Raw genomic sequence first — 15,013 nt, forward strand, 5'->3', positions numbered from 1 at the left:
ATGAGTGGCTGTGACCTCACTTAAGGGTCAACGTTAGAGAAGAAGTGAGAATGCTCATCTACCTCCCACGGTAGGGTGCTTAATGTCTGATAACATTATTACAACAAGTGGTGAGGAAGCAGCAGCATGTAGGACATGAATATAGTAATATGTACAGTAAATGCAAATAATTGTGAAAAATAGAACACAGCTGTTACCGACCCCACACTTCTTGCTCTGAGTTGCCTCAAAACTGCCTTCCTGGCACTACTGTACCCTCACTCTTATAATACAATACTGTTCTGTACACTGTCACCACCTCTAAGAAACATTTGTCCAGCCACCAGACTCATACAGCCCAAGAGATATTATCTGTTAATTAAACATCATTAGAACATATCATACTTATTTGAAACTTCATTGCAGTATCAGTAATGAACTATGATCAACATTTTTAAAAGTGTTCACATTCACAAGTCAGCTTTCAACAATTCTAGGTGCTGAGAAATTCTCAGGAGCATGTTAATCATAAAACTTAGCATGACATCCCTTTAATGGTACCCAACATTTTATATCTATCAATAATAACTACAATTCCTTACTCTGAAAGAATATTTAATTTGATTAAACTACAATAAATTACTAATTTATGGAAAAATAAACATCAGTACAGTATTACTTTTCTTGTTTTCTTCAAGATATTTGTTACCAGAGCATTCACATGCTAATTTTTGCTTCTCCAAGTGCGGAAATTATCAGAGATAAACATAGTACAGTGGTCCCTCGGTTAACGAAATTTCGGTTAACAAATTACCTTCCATAAGAATCTTCAATTCGGTTAACGAAATTCTTACGAAAACATGTCAACATGATTAGGCTTGCTCACCAGCTGGAAGATTAGTCCGCCAATACAGTAATCGGTTTTAGGGCTTACATTCGTTTCCATTGGAGTAAATATCAAGAAGGTTGTGTTATTCAATATTTTTCCAAGTTTTATATTAAAATTATTAGTCATTTTAACACTTATTTAACATAATTGCAGTACAGAGAACTAGTTTTTGGTGCGCCCATCAGCCACTTCACTCACCCACCAAGGCCTCAGTTTGTGTCTCTGTTCAGTAGAGGAAACATCTTGCTTGTGGGTCTCTTGAACAGAGTATTTTTACGTTTTTACAGTACAATTATTGGTCATTCTGAAATTTATTTAGCATATTGACAATATATAGTGCAGTGCAGTGTTGATTTAAAGAAAATAATCTTGAATTACACCCAGTGAACTTAAAATTTTATTGGTGAAATAACGGCATCAAGCATGGGGTGATTTCTCTTCCATCCCCACTTCCTTCTCTTCTCCCTTCTCCTCTACCCCCACTTCTAATTCCCATCATCATCATCAACCAGGAGCCTTCTACATACACACCTCAAAGTAAGTGTACTTTACTGCATTTTTTTTTTACTTTGTATGTACTTTTCGGTGAGCTGGAACCAATTACCCAATATCCCATTGAAACAATGGATTCGGTTAACGAACGACCTTCTGGAACGAATTGTGTTCGTTAACCGAGGGACCACTGTATAGTCATTATCCCTTAAAATAACATAATATCAATACAATAGATTAAACAGTGAAGAACTGTAGTGATTCTTCCCATGACCCCAGGCCTCTGTTGCAAGCTTTGAGTGAACAAAGGATTTGTTGACGCAGATCATAATTACATACTGTATTGGCTTGTAGTTAGTAAAATAAATTGTCTGAAGAATTGGCGATGGCTAGGATTCCACGTGCCCTAAGAACTGTCAACCTTCTTAGTTCATACCAATACTGTATTCTAAAGGGTTTGGTTGAAGACAAGAATGGTAGTCAGGACAAACTATGAAGTCATGCGACTGGAAATAAAAAAAGTTGGCGACAAGTATAATATGAAACGATAATAATACCATGTTACCCAAACCACACATGGAACACTACCAATTTATCATAAAAATAATAAACATCTCACACAGCTTAATTCCAATAGCTCAAGTACTGTAACTATTTTTTTCTTCTGGAATAACCTATTCAATTGAACTGAAAGCCAAAAAAGATTAGCATTGTCTGATTTATGAACTATTAAATATCCAGTCGCAATCATTATTTTTTTTTACTATACAGTGGGGTATGCTATAACGAACGGATCCTACTACGAATATTCCTATAATGAACGGTTTTATCTATAAAATTGAGAATGCTATAACGAACGAAACTCCTACAACGAACATTATTTTAATTTTTTTTTTTTTTTTACTAATTTATTGTTTTTTTATTACAAGTATTAATGATATTCTTTATTTCAGGGGTTTAGATGCATATGTATGCACTTTTTTACAATTTTTACAATTTTATATTACTGTACTGTATATTTTTCAGTGCTAAGTGGTTGTATTTGGGGGCTTGGAACGGATTAATCCTATAACGAACGAATGCTATAACGAACAAGGTTCTAGAACCAATTAGATTCGTTATAGCATATCCCACTGTATACTGTACAGTATATTTCCCAAATTTTCTGAGATGCCTAAATTTCGTTCAAGAATAATAATTTATACAGTATAAAAAACAAGCATGCTTTACCACGTTACCTGCCCAGATACATCTCTTATACCTCTAAACCTGACTTGTTCTTATACAGACTGAGCATGTCTTGATATCTACGGGTAACCCACGTGCTGATACCGTACTGTACCATGATGGAGCTGAGGCAAGACATACCCGTTACCTTCACACCTCTCCCCACAGGTACAAATCTTCTTATTTTTTTATTACCTTTTTTTTATTTTCATCGCATCATATGCTCCTTCCTTACATTCCGCATTTCTAAAAATATCGCCAGAGCAACCCAGTATGCGTTCTTTGTTAGGCAACTGCACTTCTAAATGGTGCCTCTAACACGGTGAACCTCTATGCACACATGACGTTAATATATGATGATCAACTATCTAACTAAATCCCTCGACAGCAATTGTATCCAACGGACACACCAGGGTTCTCAGTCAATACCAACATCACAAGGGCAGTTTCTTCTCATATTCATCACCATCGCTAGCCCTGGCAACTGACCCATCACGTATTTATAAAACTTGTTCTATTTATTTCAAATAATGTTGTGGTGAGTTCGACAAAAGTTATCCTACATTGGGCGAGTTAACATTAGTTAAGTGCATTTTCAACCAGCTGAATCTTTGAAAACACTTCTATATAAAATATATCGAGAAGTTGGAGGACATATTAAGTCTATGCTGGTTAGGTTGGTCACTACGGAACATGTTAGGATAAATAAATTTTCTATAAAAAAGTTTATTAAAATCACTCCACCATCGGAAATATAGCGCTCGATTACCGGGCAACTGACAGTCCAGTCCCCTATTGTCAGTGTCACTTTGTACACACTGTCAACTGTCACTGGTGCCTGACCTTGAGTTTCGGTACAGCAATACAGGGAGGCAGTTGACATCCTACTTATTTTTTTTTAGTTCAACAAATATTGAGCCACTGTAGAATATATTTGGGAGAATACCCACAAGTCTCTGAAGCTTGTAAACCACAACTGTTTCAAGGATAAACAATATACCTGTCTACTTCTGTGTGTGTAAAGATGTTCAGCAGCACACACAGCAGGTGTCAATGAGTCCACAATATAGCCGTCGGGGGATCGGTGGTAGAAGCGGTACCGTTCTTGCCTCGCAAGCGAGATGTCCCGGGTTCGATTCCCGGGCCGGTGGAAGTTGTTTGGACTTACTTCCTAGCCCCCATTAGTCCCTGTTCACCTAACAGTAAAGTAGGTACCTGGTGTAAGTCGAAAGTTGCGAATTCGTATTCAGGGACAAGTTGTTGGAGCTTCCAATAACTTGAGGACATAAACCACTGACTCTTCAGGCTTCTATACCCTTGACTCTTCAGGCTTCTAAGCCCTTAACTCATGAGACATAAAGGCAAGCATGAACTTAGCATGCTTCCCTGTTGGGTGCTGTAAACGCTTCTGCGCTTCACCTTACACAATGATGTAGGGGAGTGCCCAATAAAAAAAAAATATATATATATATATATATATATATATATATATATATATATATATATATATATATATATATATATATATATATATATATATATATATATATATATATATATATATATATATATATATATATATATATAATGTATATATATATGTATATATATATATATATATTTCATGTAAATCCATTCTCTCCCCCTGATAAGTGAGTGTACAATACTCGTGTGTGCCAATGTTAGTGTTCATAATTATAATGTTAACAGTTCTTACTTACGTTCATGACCATTCCGGGACACCTGTCACTCGGCACAGATGGATATCCTAACCATGAACATTGATTTCATTTATAAACACTATAGTGGAAATAACAACTCGCCTACAAGCATCACCAGCTCACTTACCTCAGCTATAAAAATCAGAAACATTTATCTAACGTCCCATCACTTTCTCGCCGCACTAAGCTATGTACAACTGCAACTAAAATTCCCCGACACTTGGCAACATGTGACTGATTATTAAAGCTCGTGAATGATGCTTCTCATAAAAAATATGCTTGAATAACATGATAAAGAAAGTAAAAAGAAGTTGAAATTCCAGTCCACATTACCTGCTTGACCCTCCAGGAGATGCCGGATAATGCCATTGTGTCGGGGAGTTTTATCCTAAACTGTACATGTTGCAAAGTTGATTGGATCACCTGATGATTGCTCAAGCCCCGACAGCAAGAATCATACCCAAGCTTAATCCACCTGGAGATTAACCATCCCAACGCTACCTGGGATTAGGTTAACGATAGTGATTAAGTTCCAGGTGAAATAAGTTGAGGGCGAGAATCGTCAAGAGTTCTATTTCTGATAATACTGTATTAATCTGGGGCCGTTAAGTACTAGCGCTACAGTAGAGACTAGAACGCTGCTATACCTGTCATAAAGAGGCCCAGATGATATAACACTGGTATAAGCGCATGATGGTAATGTTCTAACGTTTTAATGACTGATATGTTATTGATCTGTTCATACATGATGCTGTGGTGGTGGGGCTCACCGTGAGTGGTGGTGATGGTTGTGGTGGGCGTGGGTGACGGTCTCGAGGAAGTCAGCGAGGGAGAAGACAGCGAGGCGTGTGACAGGGGAGATGCCGGGGCCAGCATCATCCTCGCTACTGATGAAGATCTCGGGGATGGAGGAGGTGGACGGAGAGCGCACCAAGACGGGCGTGTTAGGCCGGGTGTGGGCGTGCACCTGGTCATGGTTACGGGAATGTCTGGATGGGGAGCCGCTGCGGTAGTGGGGGTTAAGGGTGGCCAGGTCGGCCACTTGGTCCCGCTTGTTCAGGCCACATTCACTCTTGGAGCGACGGTGACCCCCCGGACCCGCCAACTCCGGCAGCCCGCCCAAACTTAGCATGGCGGCCGTGGCCACACTGCCCTCCAGAAGGTGCAGGTGTGGCAAAACACAGTGCGAGGGTGTGGGCGGCTGAGCACTTTAGCAGCCGCCCCCAGTAAAGCCATCACACAAGAGACACGACCACCCGTACTGTCTACTAACGCAATCTTCTCATGTTAGTTTCATTACACTTTGGGCGACGTTCAACTACACCCGCTACTAAGGTTAACCAGGCGGGTGTACCAACATCATCCACATGAAGTCAAGTTCAGGAAGAGTACAGTTGTGAGCGGCACCTACCTGCAGCTACACATGAGCCTGTCTCGCCCTGTAATGACAGGTAGTTCACGCACCTCCAATATCTCCTTTGTCAACCTTTTACAATTCTGGGTTATCTTTGTGTAAGCACCTAATCGCGGCCACTGATTACGTCTAGTCATGGTTGGGGGGACTGCCATAACAGCCTCATGACTGTGTCGCCTTAGTATTTCATGTTCTACAGCTTACACGCACATACACAAATATATATGGATACATACATACAGTAACATATATATAGATATATACATTCATACATACTGTACACAAATCAATATGAACGCACATACGAACACAAACCTATACACATATATACACAAGTGTACAGTGACACACATACACATTATAATTCACACACAAGCAAACAATACGCACAGAAAATAAAATCAATATATATTATCATCTCTGGGATTTTACAAGCTTTCAGATATGAAATAAAGAATATTACCGAACAACACGCAGAATGAATCATGGCTCACACGTCACCGTTGAGTAACAGGCGTTGCTGATAGCTGAGGGTGATAGTGGTGGGGTGATGGTGGTGGGGTGATGGTGATGATGGTGGTGGGGTAATGGAAGTGATGGTGGTGGGGTGATGGTGATGATGGTGGTGGGGTAATGGGAGTGATGGTGAATGGCGGTGGCAATATAGTGACGACAGTGGATTCAATTACAAGAGGAGAAAAATAAAGTTGGAAGGAGGAGGAAAGGAAGACTGTTAGGTTGAGAAGATAATACTCCAAGGTGAGGTGAGGGAGCCACTGTTATATAAGGGGGAGGGGTGTGATAAAGAGATCGGCTAGTATGTTGTCATTGTTATCAGATACTAAGGCAGTAAACTCTGGAGTGAAATTAATTCCGCTCTCTGGGTCAAGAAGTGATGTGGGTAAGCCTGGCAGTATGACATCAGAGAGAGAGAGAGAGAGAGAGAGAGAGAGAGAGAGAGAGAGAGAGAGAGAGTGTGTGTGTGTGTGTGTGTGTGTGTGTGTGTGTGTGTGTTAATGGCTTTCGGTCTACACATTATATGACTGTGTGAAGGAAAGAAACATCAAATCTTGTGTTTGTTTGGCAAAAAATAATATTCGTTTTTCTTTTCACATACCCGACACAGCTGATATGTCACAACACTGATTAATGAAGGAAATAACGATTAAACTAACACAAAGCCCTGCCAACATAGAAATCACTAACACTCAATTTTCCTCCGTCAGTGAGAGAGAGTGAACCAGTCAAGCAACCGAGCGACGTATGGGGCTATTAACTAATACTGTACAAGGAACGAAAATATCTAACATCATCAACACTGGTACAATAGTCTCTCCTCACCCCTATTAAATGACTGACACACACACACTGACTACACTACCCTCACCGAAGATCAACACAAACACATTAATTATTTATAGCCCTCACCCTAACCCCAGCCCTGAACACCTACATAATAACAGTAAATTACCTGGAATATTAAGACCCAAAGGACGGTTGGACGTCACTCAACACTCCTTCTTCCTCTCTACTGTACCAAGACCCAGTGAATGTTTTGTCCAGAAATCGACATTTTTCCAGCTACTTGGTGTCAATAATCACCATCCTTCACGGGGGTTTGCACGCTCTCTAGTGGAACTTTAAGTCAACCTCATCGAAAATCAATGACTATAACCATTATCCACTTGAAACTTACGAGTGCATGCCATTGACGGAGCTTTCCTAAATCGACGACGTACACAAGACCACTGAGTTGTAAACGTCTGCAGGTTATGCTAGGTTAGGTCAAGTCATGTTAGGTTACGTCAGGTTACGTTAGGTTATGTTAGGTTACGTTAGGTTATGTTAGGTTACGTTAGGTTATGTTAGGGTACGTCAGGTTGTTAGGTTACGTCAAGTCATGTTAGGTTACGTCAAGTCATGTTAGGTTACGTCAAGTCATGTTACGCTACGTCAGGTCATGTTAAGTTACGTCAGGTCAGGTCATGTTAGGTTACGTCAGGTCATGTTAGGTTACGTCAGGTCAGGTCATGTTAGGTTACGTCAGGTCTGGTCATGTTAGGTTACGTCAGGTCTGGTCATGTTAGGTTACGTCAGGTCTGGTCATGTTAGGTTACGTCAGGTCTGGTCATGTTTGGTTACGTCAGGTCTGGTCATGTTTGGTTACGTCAGGTCTGGTCATGTTAGGTTACGTCAGGTCAGGGCATGTTAGGTTACGTCAGGTCTGGTCATGTTAGGTTACGTCAGGTCTGGTCAGGTTACGTCAGGTCTGGTCATGTTAGGTTAGGTCGTCAGGTCTGGTCATGTTAGGTTAGGTCTGGTCGTGTTAGGTTACGTCAGGTCTGGTCATGTTAGGTACGTCAACGTCGTCAGGTCATGTTAGGGTTACGTCAGGTCAGGTCATGTTAGGTTACGTCAGGTCAGGTCATGTTAGGGTCTCAGGTCTGGTCATGTTAGGTTACGCTATTTGGTTAGCGTCAGGTCGTCGCGTTGGGTTACGGTCAGGTCATGTTAGGTTACGTCAGGTCAGGTCATGTTAGGTTACGTCAGGTCAGGTCATGTTAGGTTACGTCAGGTCATGTTAGGTTACGTCAGGTCATGTTAGGTTACGTCAGGTCTGGTCGTGTTTGGTTACGTCAGGTTATGTTAGGTTAAGCTAGATCTGGTGCCAGATAAATGAGTAATTATACGTGTCCTGTTAAAACATTATTATAATTTGAAAAGTTCGACAGCTTAGGTTACTGTTGATTTAATTCACGCTGATATCAAATACGAGAGATGTAACACGACCAAGCTAATCTCAGTCTATGATACAATACAAGAAAGGCCAATAAACACGTAGATAACAGGAATAACACCCACACACATCCGCTGGAGGTGAGGCAGACTACAGTATCATAAGTACCTCAACATAATACACTGCTCGCTCACACCTACTACAGATGACCTACATGGTGCCTTATATGTCACTAAAGGACAGAAACTCAACCACCAGGAAATGACTAAAAATGACCAGTTATAAAACTTTTGTAATGAATAATTTAGTTAGGAGGTATTTTGGCGTGGCTCTTATAAGGAACTACAGAACTGATGAAAACTGAACCTGACTATTATTTAACTTTGTATGTTTATGATAATATAATGTAAAACCTACATAACTAGATCAGATAAACGGTGCAGTGATTGGCTCAGGTGGTGGTGATGTGTACAAATGGTCCTGATCAATACCCACTTCCTTTACGTAATTGACGGTACATTACACTTCAAGCATAAAAAGCGGTGGTACTTGTGTAATGAAACGGATTAAATAATCGTTCAATATCGGGATAATTACAACACGATTTAGCCCCTTCTTACACCCACATCAGCCCCACAATAATAATCAATAGCTCCACATACTAACAAGCACACGTCCCCTGGCCCAACCAATCAGATTTCTCAATAAATCGACACAAGCAATAACAGTTCAACAGCCAGGAATTCTCTCGTTTGAAGTTGGTATATATAAATATTAAAAAAAAAATCAAGTTCCCTTAGTGATTTTATACATGTTGAGTCGAGTCTTATAAACATCAACTCAAAACACCAAAATGATCTTTAGAAACGTGATAAGAATGGTGTGTGTGTGTGTGTGCGCTGACCACCACTCTCCCGGGTAACACCTACACACCACCTCCCCCTACACACCACCTCCCCCTACACACCACCTCCCCCTACACCTACACACACCTCGAGCTCTGTGTTGTCTAATTCTTTATTCTCTACTTTATGTATAATATAATAGTATACTTAGTGGTAAAAATAATATAATAAATAAGACTAACGAGAAACTAGAACTAATAATAACGAGAAATATAAACAGTGTGTGAGACTATTTTGAAGTTCAACCTGATTTACATATTAGGACTGGACCCTTAACACTAATGGCTAGGATGGTTAGGTTAGGTCTTGGGTGTGAGTGGTGGGAATGGCAGGGGAGGTGTTGGGTTAGGTTAGAAATGAACTTAGGAACCAATACGATTAAAGAACTCTTAAGTATTTTCCCCTCGTCTCAGTAAATATTAAAATAAGACTTGTATTTACAGCAGGTGTTCAATAGTACAACATACAACCTGTCAAGAACCTTCCCTCAGTAATAATGGCCAGTGTTGTCCAGTATAAACATTTAAACACTTTCCACGACTGTCGTTCATGGCCCCCACAGGTCAGGCTGTCTTAGAGGTAAACAAATAAGGTGTGAGGCGGCAGGTAGTATATTATTTATGTCTAACTGCTGTCAGATAGTCAAAACGAAGGCATTACAAGGTTCCCCCGGCTGTCTAGTGAGTGAACAGGCGGGCAGGAAGAAAAGAAAACAGCCTGGTTTGACCGGGCAGAGCCAACAGCCTGGTGGTGGTGGACATGTAATCAACAGTATGGTGCCTTCCCTGCCTTTACCCACCTTAGGTTTACTCCCATGGTACCACAAACGCCCAACAACTAGTGCCAAAACAGACTGACTCACTCACAGGAAACACACCTCCACCACTGTTAACGCCGCGACGATAATCTAGCCTCGTTTAGAAGGATTTAAAGTTAGGTTTAAGACCATTTCGATCCTAAAGGGCTCTAATTACCACCACGACGCCACAAAACCCCTTGACGCTATCCCACCGCCCTGGAGTCTGCTTTAAATCCTGTGAATTTTAAAAGGTGAACATGTGGGGAAGGCAGCACTTGTGACCACTGCAAGGCTCCACCTAGTTCACCCCCTTAAACGACCCTTCAAGACGATAGACTCACTCACCATGCTTCATACCTTATACCTATAGGGCCATGGTATATTTTGACCTCGACTCTGCTACAGGTCTTCATTTAACACGTGAGATGCCTTCACTCCATGCACTAACTGTGGTTTTATCACTACTGTGGCTCTCGATCCTATTAACGTAATGGTCCTGTCTTATCCTCACGCACTTCCTCCAATAGTAAATAAAAAATATGATGCGTCTGTGTCCTGCCTCGATTTACTCTCTCCCCCGCATACACCAGTTTATAAGTCATTTCTGGAACTCTGAGGTGACACAATACAAGAGATGGTTAATAGTTTGTCCCTGTAGGAAGAATATCACGAATTATGCCAAGTGTGAGCTAAGGTAACCCCGGGGTCTGGGTACAACAGCTAGCCTGGGTTGGGGAGGTCTCTCTCTCTCTCTCTCTCTCTCTCTCTCTCTCTCTCTCTCTCTCTCTCCAACTCAATGAATTTGTGTACAGTTGTTTATATATCCCCTTAATGATTCATAGTTGACATGACACAGCTGATTTTATGCCACACAGAAAGACCATTAATTAGCGCCTTCCCCACACATAGCGACTTTAAACTGTGTCCTACCACCTCTGAATACCTTAACTGACCACATCACTCGGTCTCGCATCCAAAATGTAAAAAAATCGCAAATACTTGACGCACGACAGTCACCGCGAATTAGTCAAAGGCGTGACACACCGTATCACGTTGTATTATCTGGGTCAGGCTCTTACACAGGCACCGCCCACGACCGTGCTTTAGCGTTAATTTAGCTACCAGTCTGTCATTAAGGGGACCAGTCGCGGGTCGCTGTAATCTGGGAATTCATGTGTGTATCAGGGAAGAGGTGACGCAGCACTAAGTCGGGTGTGTCTGAGGAACAAGGGGACACGCTGGAAAATTATCAGCATCTCTTGGGCAATGTAAAGAAGCCAAGTTCATCAACACCTTCAGGTCACTTTCACCAACACCAGCAGACCGACATCATCAACAACAACAACAGAGAATCAGTATCAACACATGTGGGCCAATACCTGAGGCTGGGAGGCAAGTGGGCGGGTAGACGCATCCAGGGTACAGATCTATCAACACCGAGGCTCCCGGGTGAGTCACACACACACTTCCTTACAGCTTCACGAAAGTTATCCAAAAGTAAGTCAGGTCGCAGCGAAACAAGTCAAGTCGTCATGCAGCAAGTCTGACCAAATTACCGTATACAAGATCATGTTAGGATAAAACAGAACTAGTCAGGGTAGAACAATTCAGGTACCTGTACACCAGATCTAGGCAAGTCAGTCACCAAACAACAGGTCAGATAATAACAACAGATCTAGTCAAATGTAAGAGGTCACGTCACCACGGAGGGCCAACGATAACTATGTCCGTCAATGAGAGGCGAAACCCGAAGAAGCCCGACACTCCATGGCACTGTAACACCCGGCACCTCCACCACGAACTATCACCGACAGTCTTACACCAAACAAGGCCCTCACCACGACCATCTCACCACCACGACCATCTCATCACCACGACCATCTCACCACCACCAACAACGACGACGATGATTATATACAACAACAACAACAACCATCAACAACAGTATACAGAGCCATGGTGATTATAACACTGAAATGGCAACCCTTGGGACCCTGGAATCGTATCCTACCAGAGGGGGCAGCGCCACACTCGTATCCTGTTACACATTAAAATCACATGATGTAGAAACCTTAAAGTGTTCGTAAATATCTCCACACATGACACCAGTCGTAAATGAAATAAACTAAAAAAAAAATTAATTCAATCTACACCGCCATTGTTTGTGTCAGTTAAAAGTGTCTATATGGTGCGTGTGTGTGTTTTAAGTGTCCAACTCCTCCTCTTTGTTCACACGGAAAAGATGAACCAGCTATTCTACTTAAGGGTTAAGTATATGCACTAGTGTGTATCTGGCTTTGTTCGTCCATATAAATATTCTCTCTCTCTCTCACACACACAAGGAATCATACATGTATGAACTACACCGGTACAGCAGTAAATACAACACGACGTTCACTGACAGCAACATCTACAACACACGTCTGACTCATGGTGATGGCTAAGTGATGGTTCCCGTCCACTGCTGCAGTAAACACAAATACCTACGTCACTAACAAGCCCTGTAGCAGCTGATGGTGATACATGTCGTGAGTTACTCCACACACTGGGACAATGGAGGGCCAGAGAACGTACACTGAAGGAATTCGTGCTTATTAGAATCTAAAACTGGGAAAAGAATGTGTACTAATGTCAGACTGGCTGGTATGGAGACGATGGGGGGTATTTTTTGTCTAGAGGAAAGGAAATTAAAGCCGCCGTCAGCTGAGAACAGTAAAGAGGAATTACTCGATGCAATTAATAGAATGAGTCGAGTGGTTTTAGACTGACCTGATTTCAAAAGGATGTCTATTCCCAGAAACCCATTAGGTCAACCGGGTGAATACTACACCCTGTACACTCTCTAACACCTACACTTCCGTCTAGTCCCCTACACCTTAGCACCAGCGTTACTCCACATCCACCCATACTTACCAACACCGCCCACAACATAAAATTATCTCCCGTTCTCTCTCAAGCCATCTACACACCCCCATCTTTCCTCTTCCACCCACATTCCCTCCCAACTGTCAGGAGGAGATCAGGACATAAGATAGGTCCAGGCACCACCCCCCAGCTCTGACTCCGTTATGTTTCTGTGGTTCGCAGGATGAGCTTGAGGGAGCGAGGCATGACGAAAGCAAACAACAGGTCTCATATATCAATATTGCCCGGTGCTCTGATAGCCAGCAACACTAACAGTAATTACGGCTTTTCAGGAAAAATTGTGGCGGAAGAACTCTCTCTCTCTCTCTCTCTCTCTCTCTCTTAAACCTTAGCTGGGTAGGTGACTCAAGAGATGAAAGAGACAAGGTGTAATTTGAAAGTACATTTAAACCTTGGCATATTCCCCCTTGCCGGCTGAACATGTCCTGGATATAATGATTAACTAAGGACAAATATTAATACCTAACATAACCCCACGACTGGCCAGCAAGGTTAACGTGAATGATGGTATAAGTACCTTTGACCCTACCGTACCATTCCTAACCACTGCCCATCACACACTGCTGAACCCTCGAGTCACACCACTCCCTCCTCAAAACACACACACACACACACACCTACACTGTAAATATACATGCAAGCCAGAGTGAGGTAGAGACACTGTTAGATAAAGGTCACAGTGGGAGGTGACTAGACTAGACGACACGTAGTACAAAAACCAAGGATGATCAGCTGGGCAGTTCTCAGTTGATAAATACCGCAGCTGCCCACAACACCTGAGTAACCCCGATACTAACACTATCTATGATTTCATTTGCATTTTATCATCTTTTTGGCGTATTTTCTATCCATTTCTTATTTAGTTTGTCACTACACTTATGACACGAGTTTTTAAACACTACCCACTGTGTTAAGAAGTGAAATAGAATCACAAAAACACACACACACACTGCCTAAGCACCACATGGTACCTCGGCCGTGCTTAACTTTAATTAACTTGTGGGCAAAAATTATATATATCCGCTCCTCATAGACTTTTTTTTTTCCAATACTACACGAACACCTGCACTGTGGTGAGGGCTGAGGGGACGCTAGACCATTACAGACGTGAACACTGGCGGGGAGGCGAGGTAGAGTGAGTGCGTGTTGTTCTGCCACCACTGTCAGACTGTGACTGTCTCCACAACAACTACCCGCACCTACCACTCTCTCACACCCTCCCTCTCTCCCTGACCCCCTTCCCCTCCCTCCCTCGTCCTGCAACCTTACTCCCTTCCTTCCTCTTTGTCTACCTTTCTCTCTTTTTCTCACCCTCCATCTAGCCTCTCCCTCCCTCCCTTTATCCATTTATTTTTCATTTTCCTTGTTTCTTTCACCATCGTTACACCGACTTACCCCGGGACACAATATTACTCGTACAGGAGCAGACCGATGACGTTAGATCACACAGTTCTCGTTCAGGGGGGGGAAGAGGTAAAGGCTCGGCCGTCTTGCACCTTATTGCACCATTAAGCTACCCGTGTTAGTGCTAGCTAAGCCATATTGGTTCACGGTGCAGTAAAACAGTTGTACGGCCTGACCATATTAGTTATTTCCGGCCACACTGGTTTATCTTTGGCCATACTGGTCCACTGTCTGGCATCTTAGACCTCAAAGCTGACCCCAAAACCGACCAACTCACAATCTTTTCTTGCAATTCCAGTTCCTCTTTTCAACGGTGGTTCTTAACACACCTGAACACAAAAAATATCGACAAAGAAAACAAATCTATGAGACACTACCTTAACTAGACAATAATTATGATCACTTAATTCCAGTTACAAGATCAACTTACTGTGATACATCTGTGGCCTAAAGAAGTTCTTCATTATTTACGTCCGGTGCTCAAGTGACGACGGCAAGTAGTCAAGGTAGTATGATTATGA

At 42.1% G+C, this 15,013-nt stretch overlaps 1 protein-coding gene across 3 annotated transcripts in view; it reads right to left on the reverse strand.

The window, feature by feature from the left end:
• Positions 1 to 14,239, reverse strand: part of LOC121861223 (transmembrane and coiled-coil domains protein 1-like) — a 31,488-nt gene extending 17,249 nt beyond the window's left edge. The window contains exons 1-2 of one of the 3 annotated variants that reach the window (XM_042358868.1): positions 14,196 to 14,239; positions 5,079 to 5,747 (exon numbers count right to left, since the gene is read on the reverse strand). In XM_042358868.1, coding sequence (XP_042214802.1) covers positions 5,079 to 5,440 — 362 coding nt within the window. In that variant the 5' untranslated portion in view covers positions 5,441 to 5,747; positions 14,196 to 14,239. Of the gene's footprint in view, positions 1 to 5,078; positions 5,748 to 14,191 lie in introns of all 3 variants that reach the window. The other 2 variants (XM_042358869.1, XM_042358867.1) reach the window with 2 other exon arrangements.
• Between the last annotated feature and the right edge of the window lie 774 nt (positions 14,240 to 15,013).

Source organism: Homarus americanus, unplaced genomic scaffold, assembly GCF_018991925.1.
Source record: "Homarus americanus isolate GMGI-L3 unplaced genomic scaffold, GMGI_Hamer_2.0 scaffold21314, whole genome shotgun sequence".
Classification (NCBI taxonomy): Eukaryota; Metazoa; Arthropoda; class Malacostraca; order Decapoda; family Nephropidae; genus Homarus; species Homarus americanus.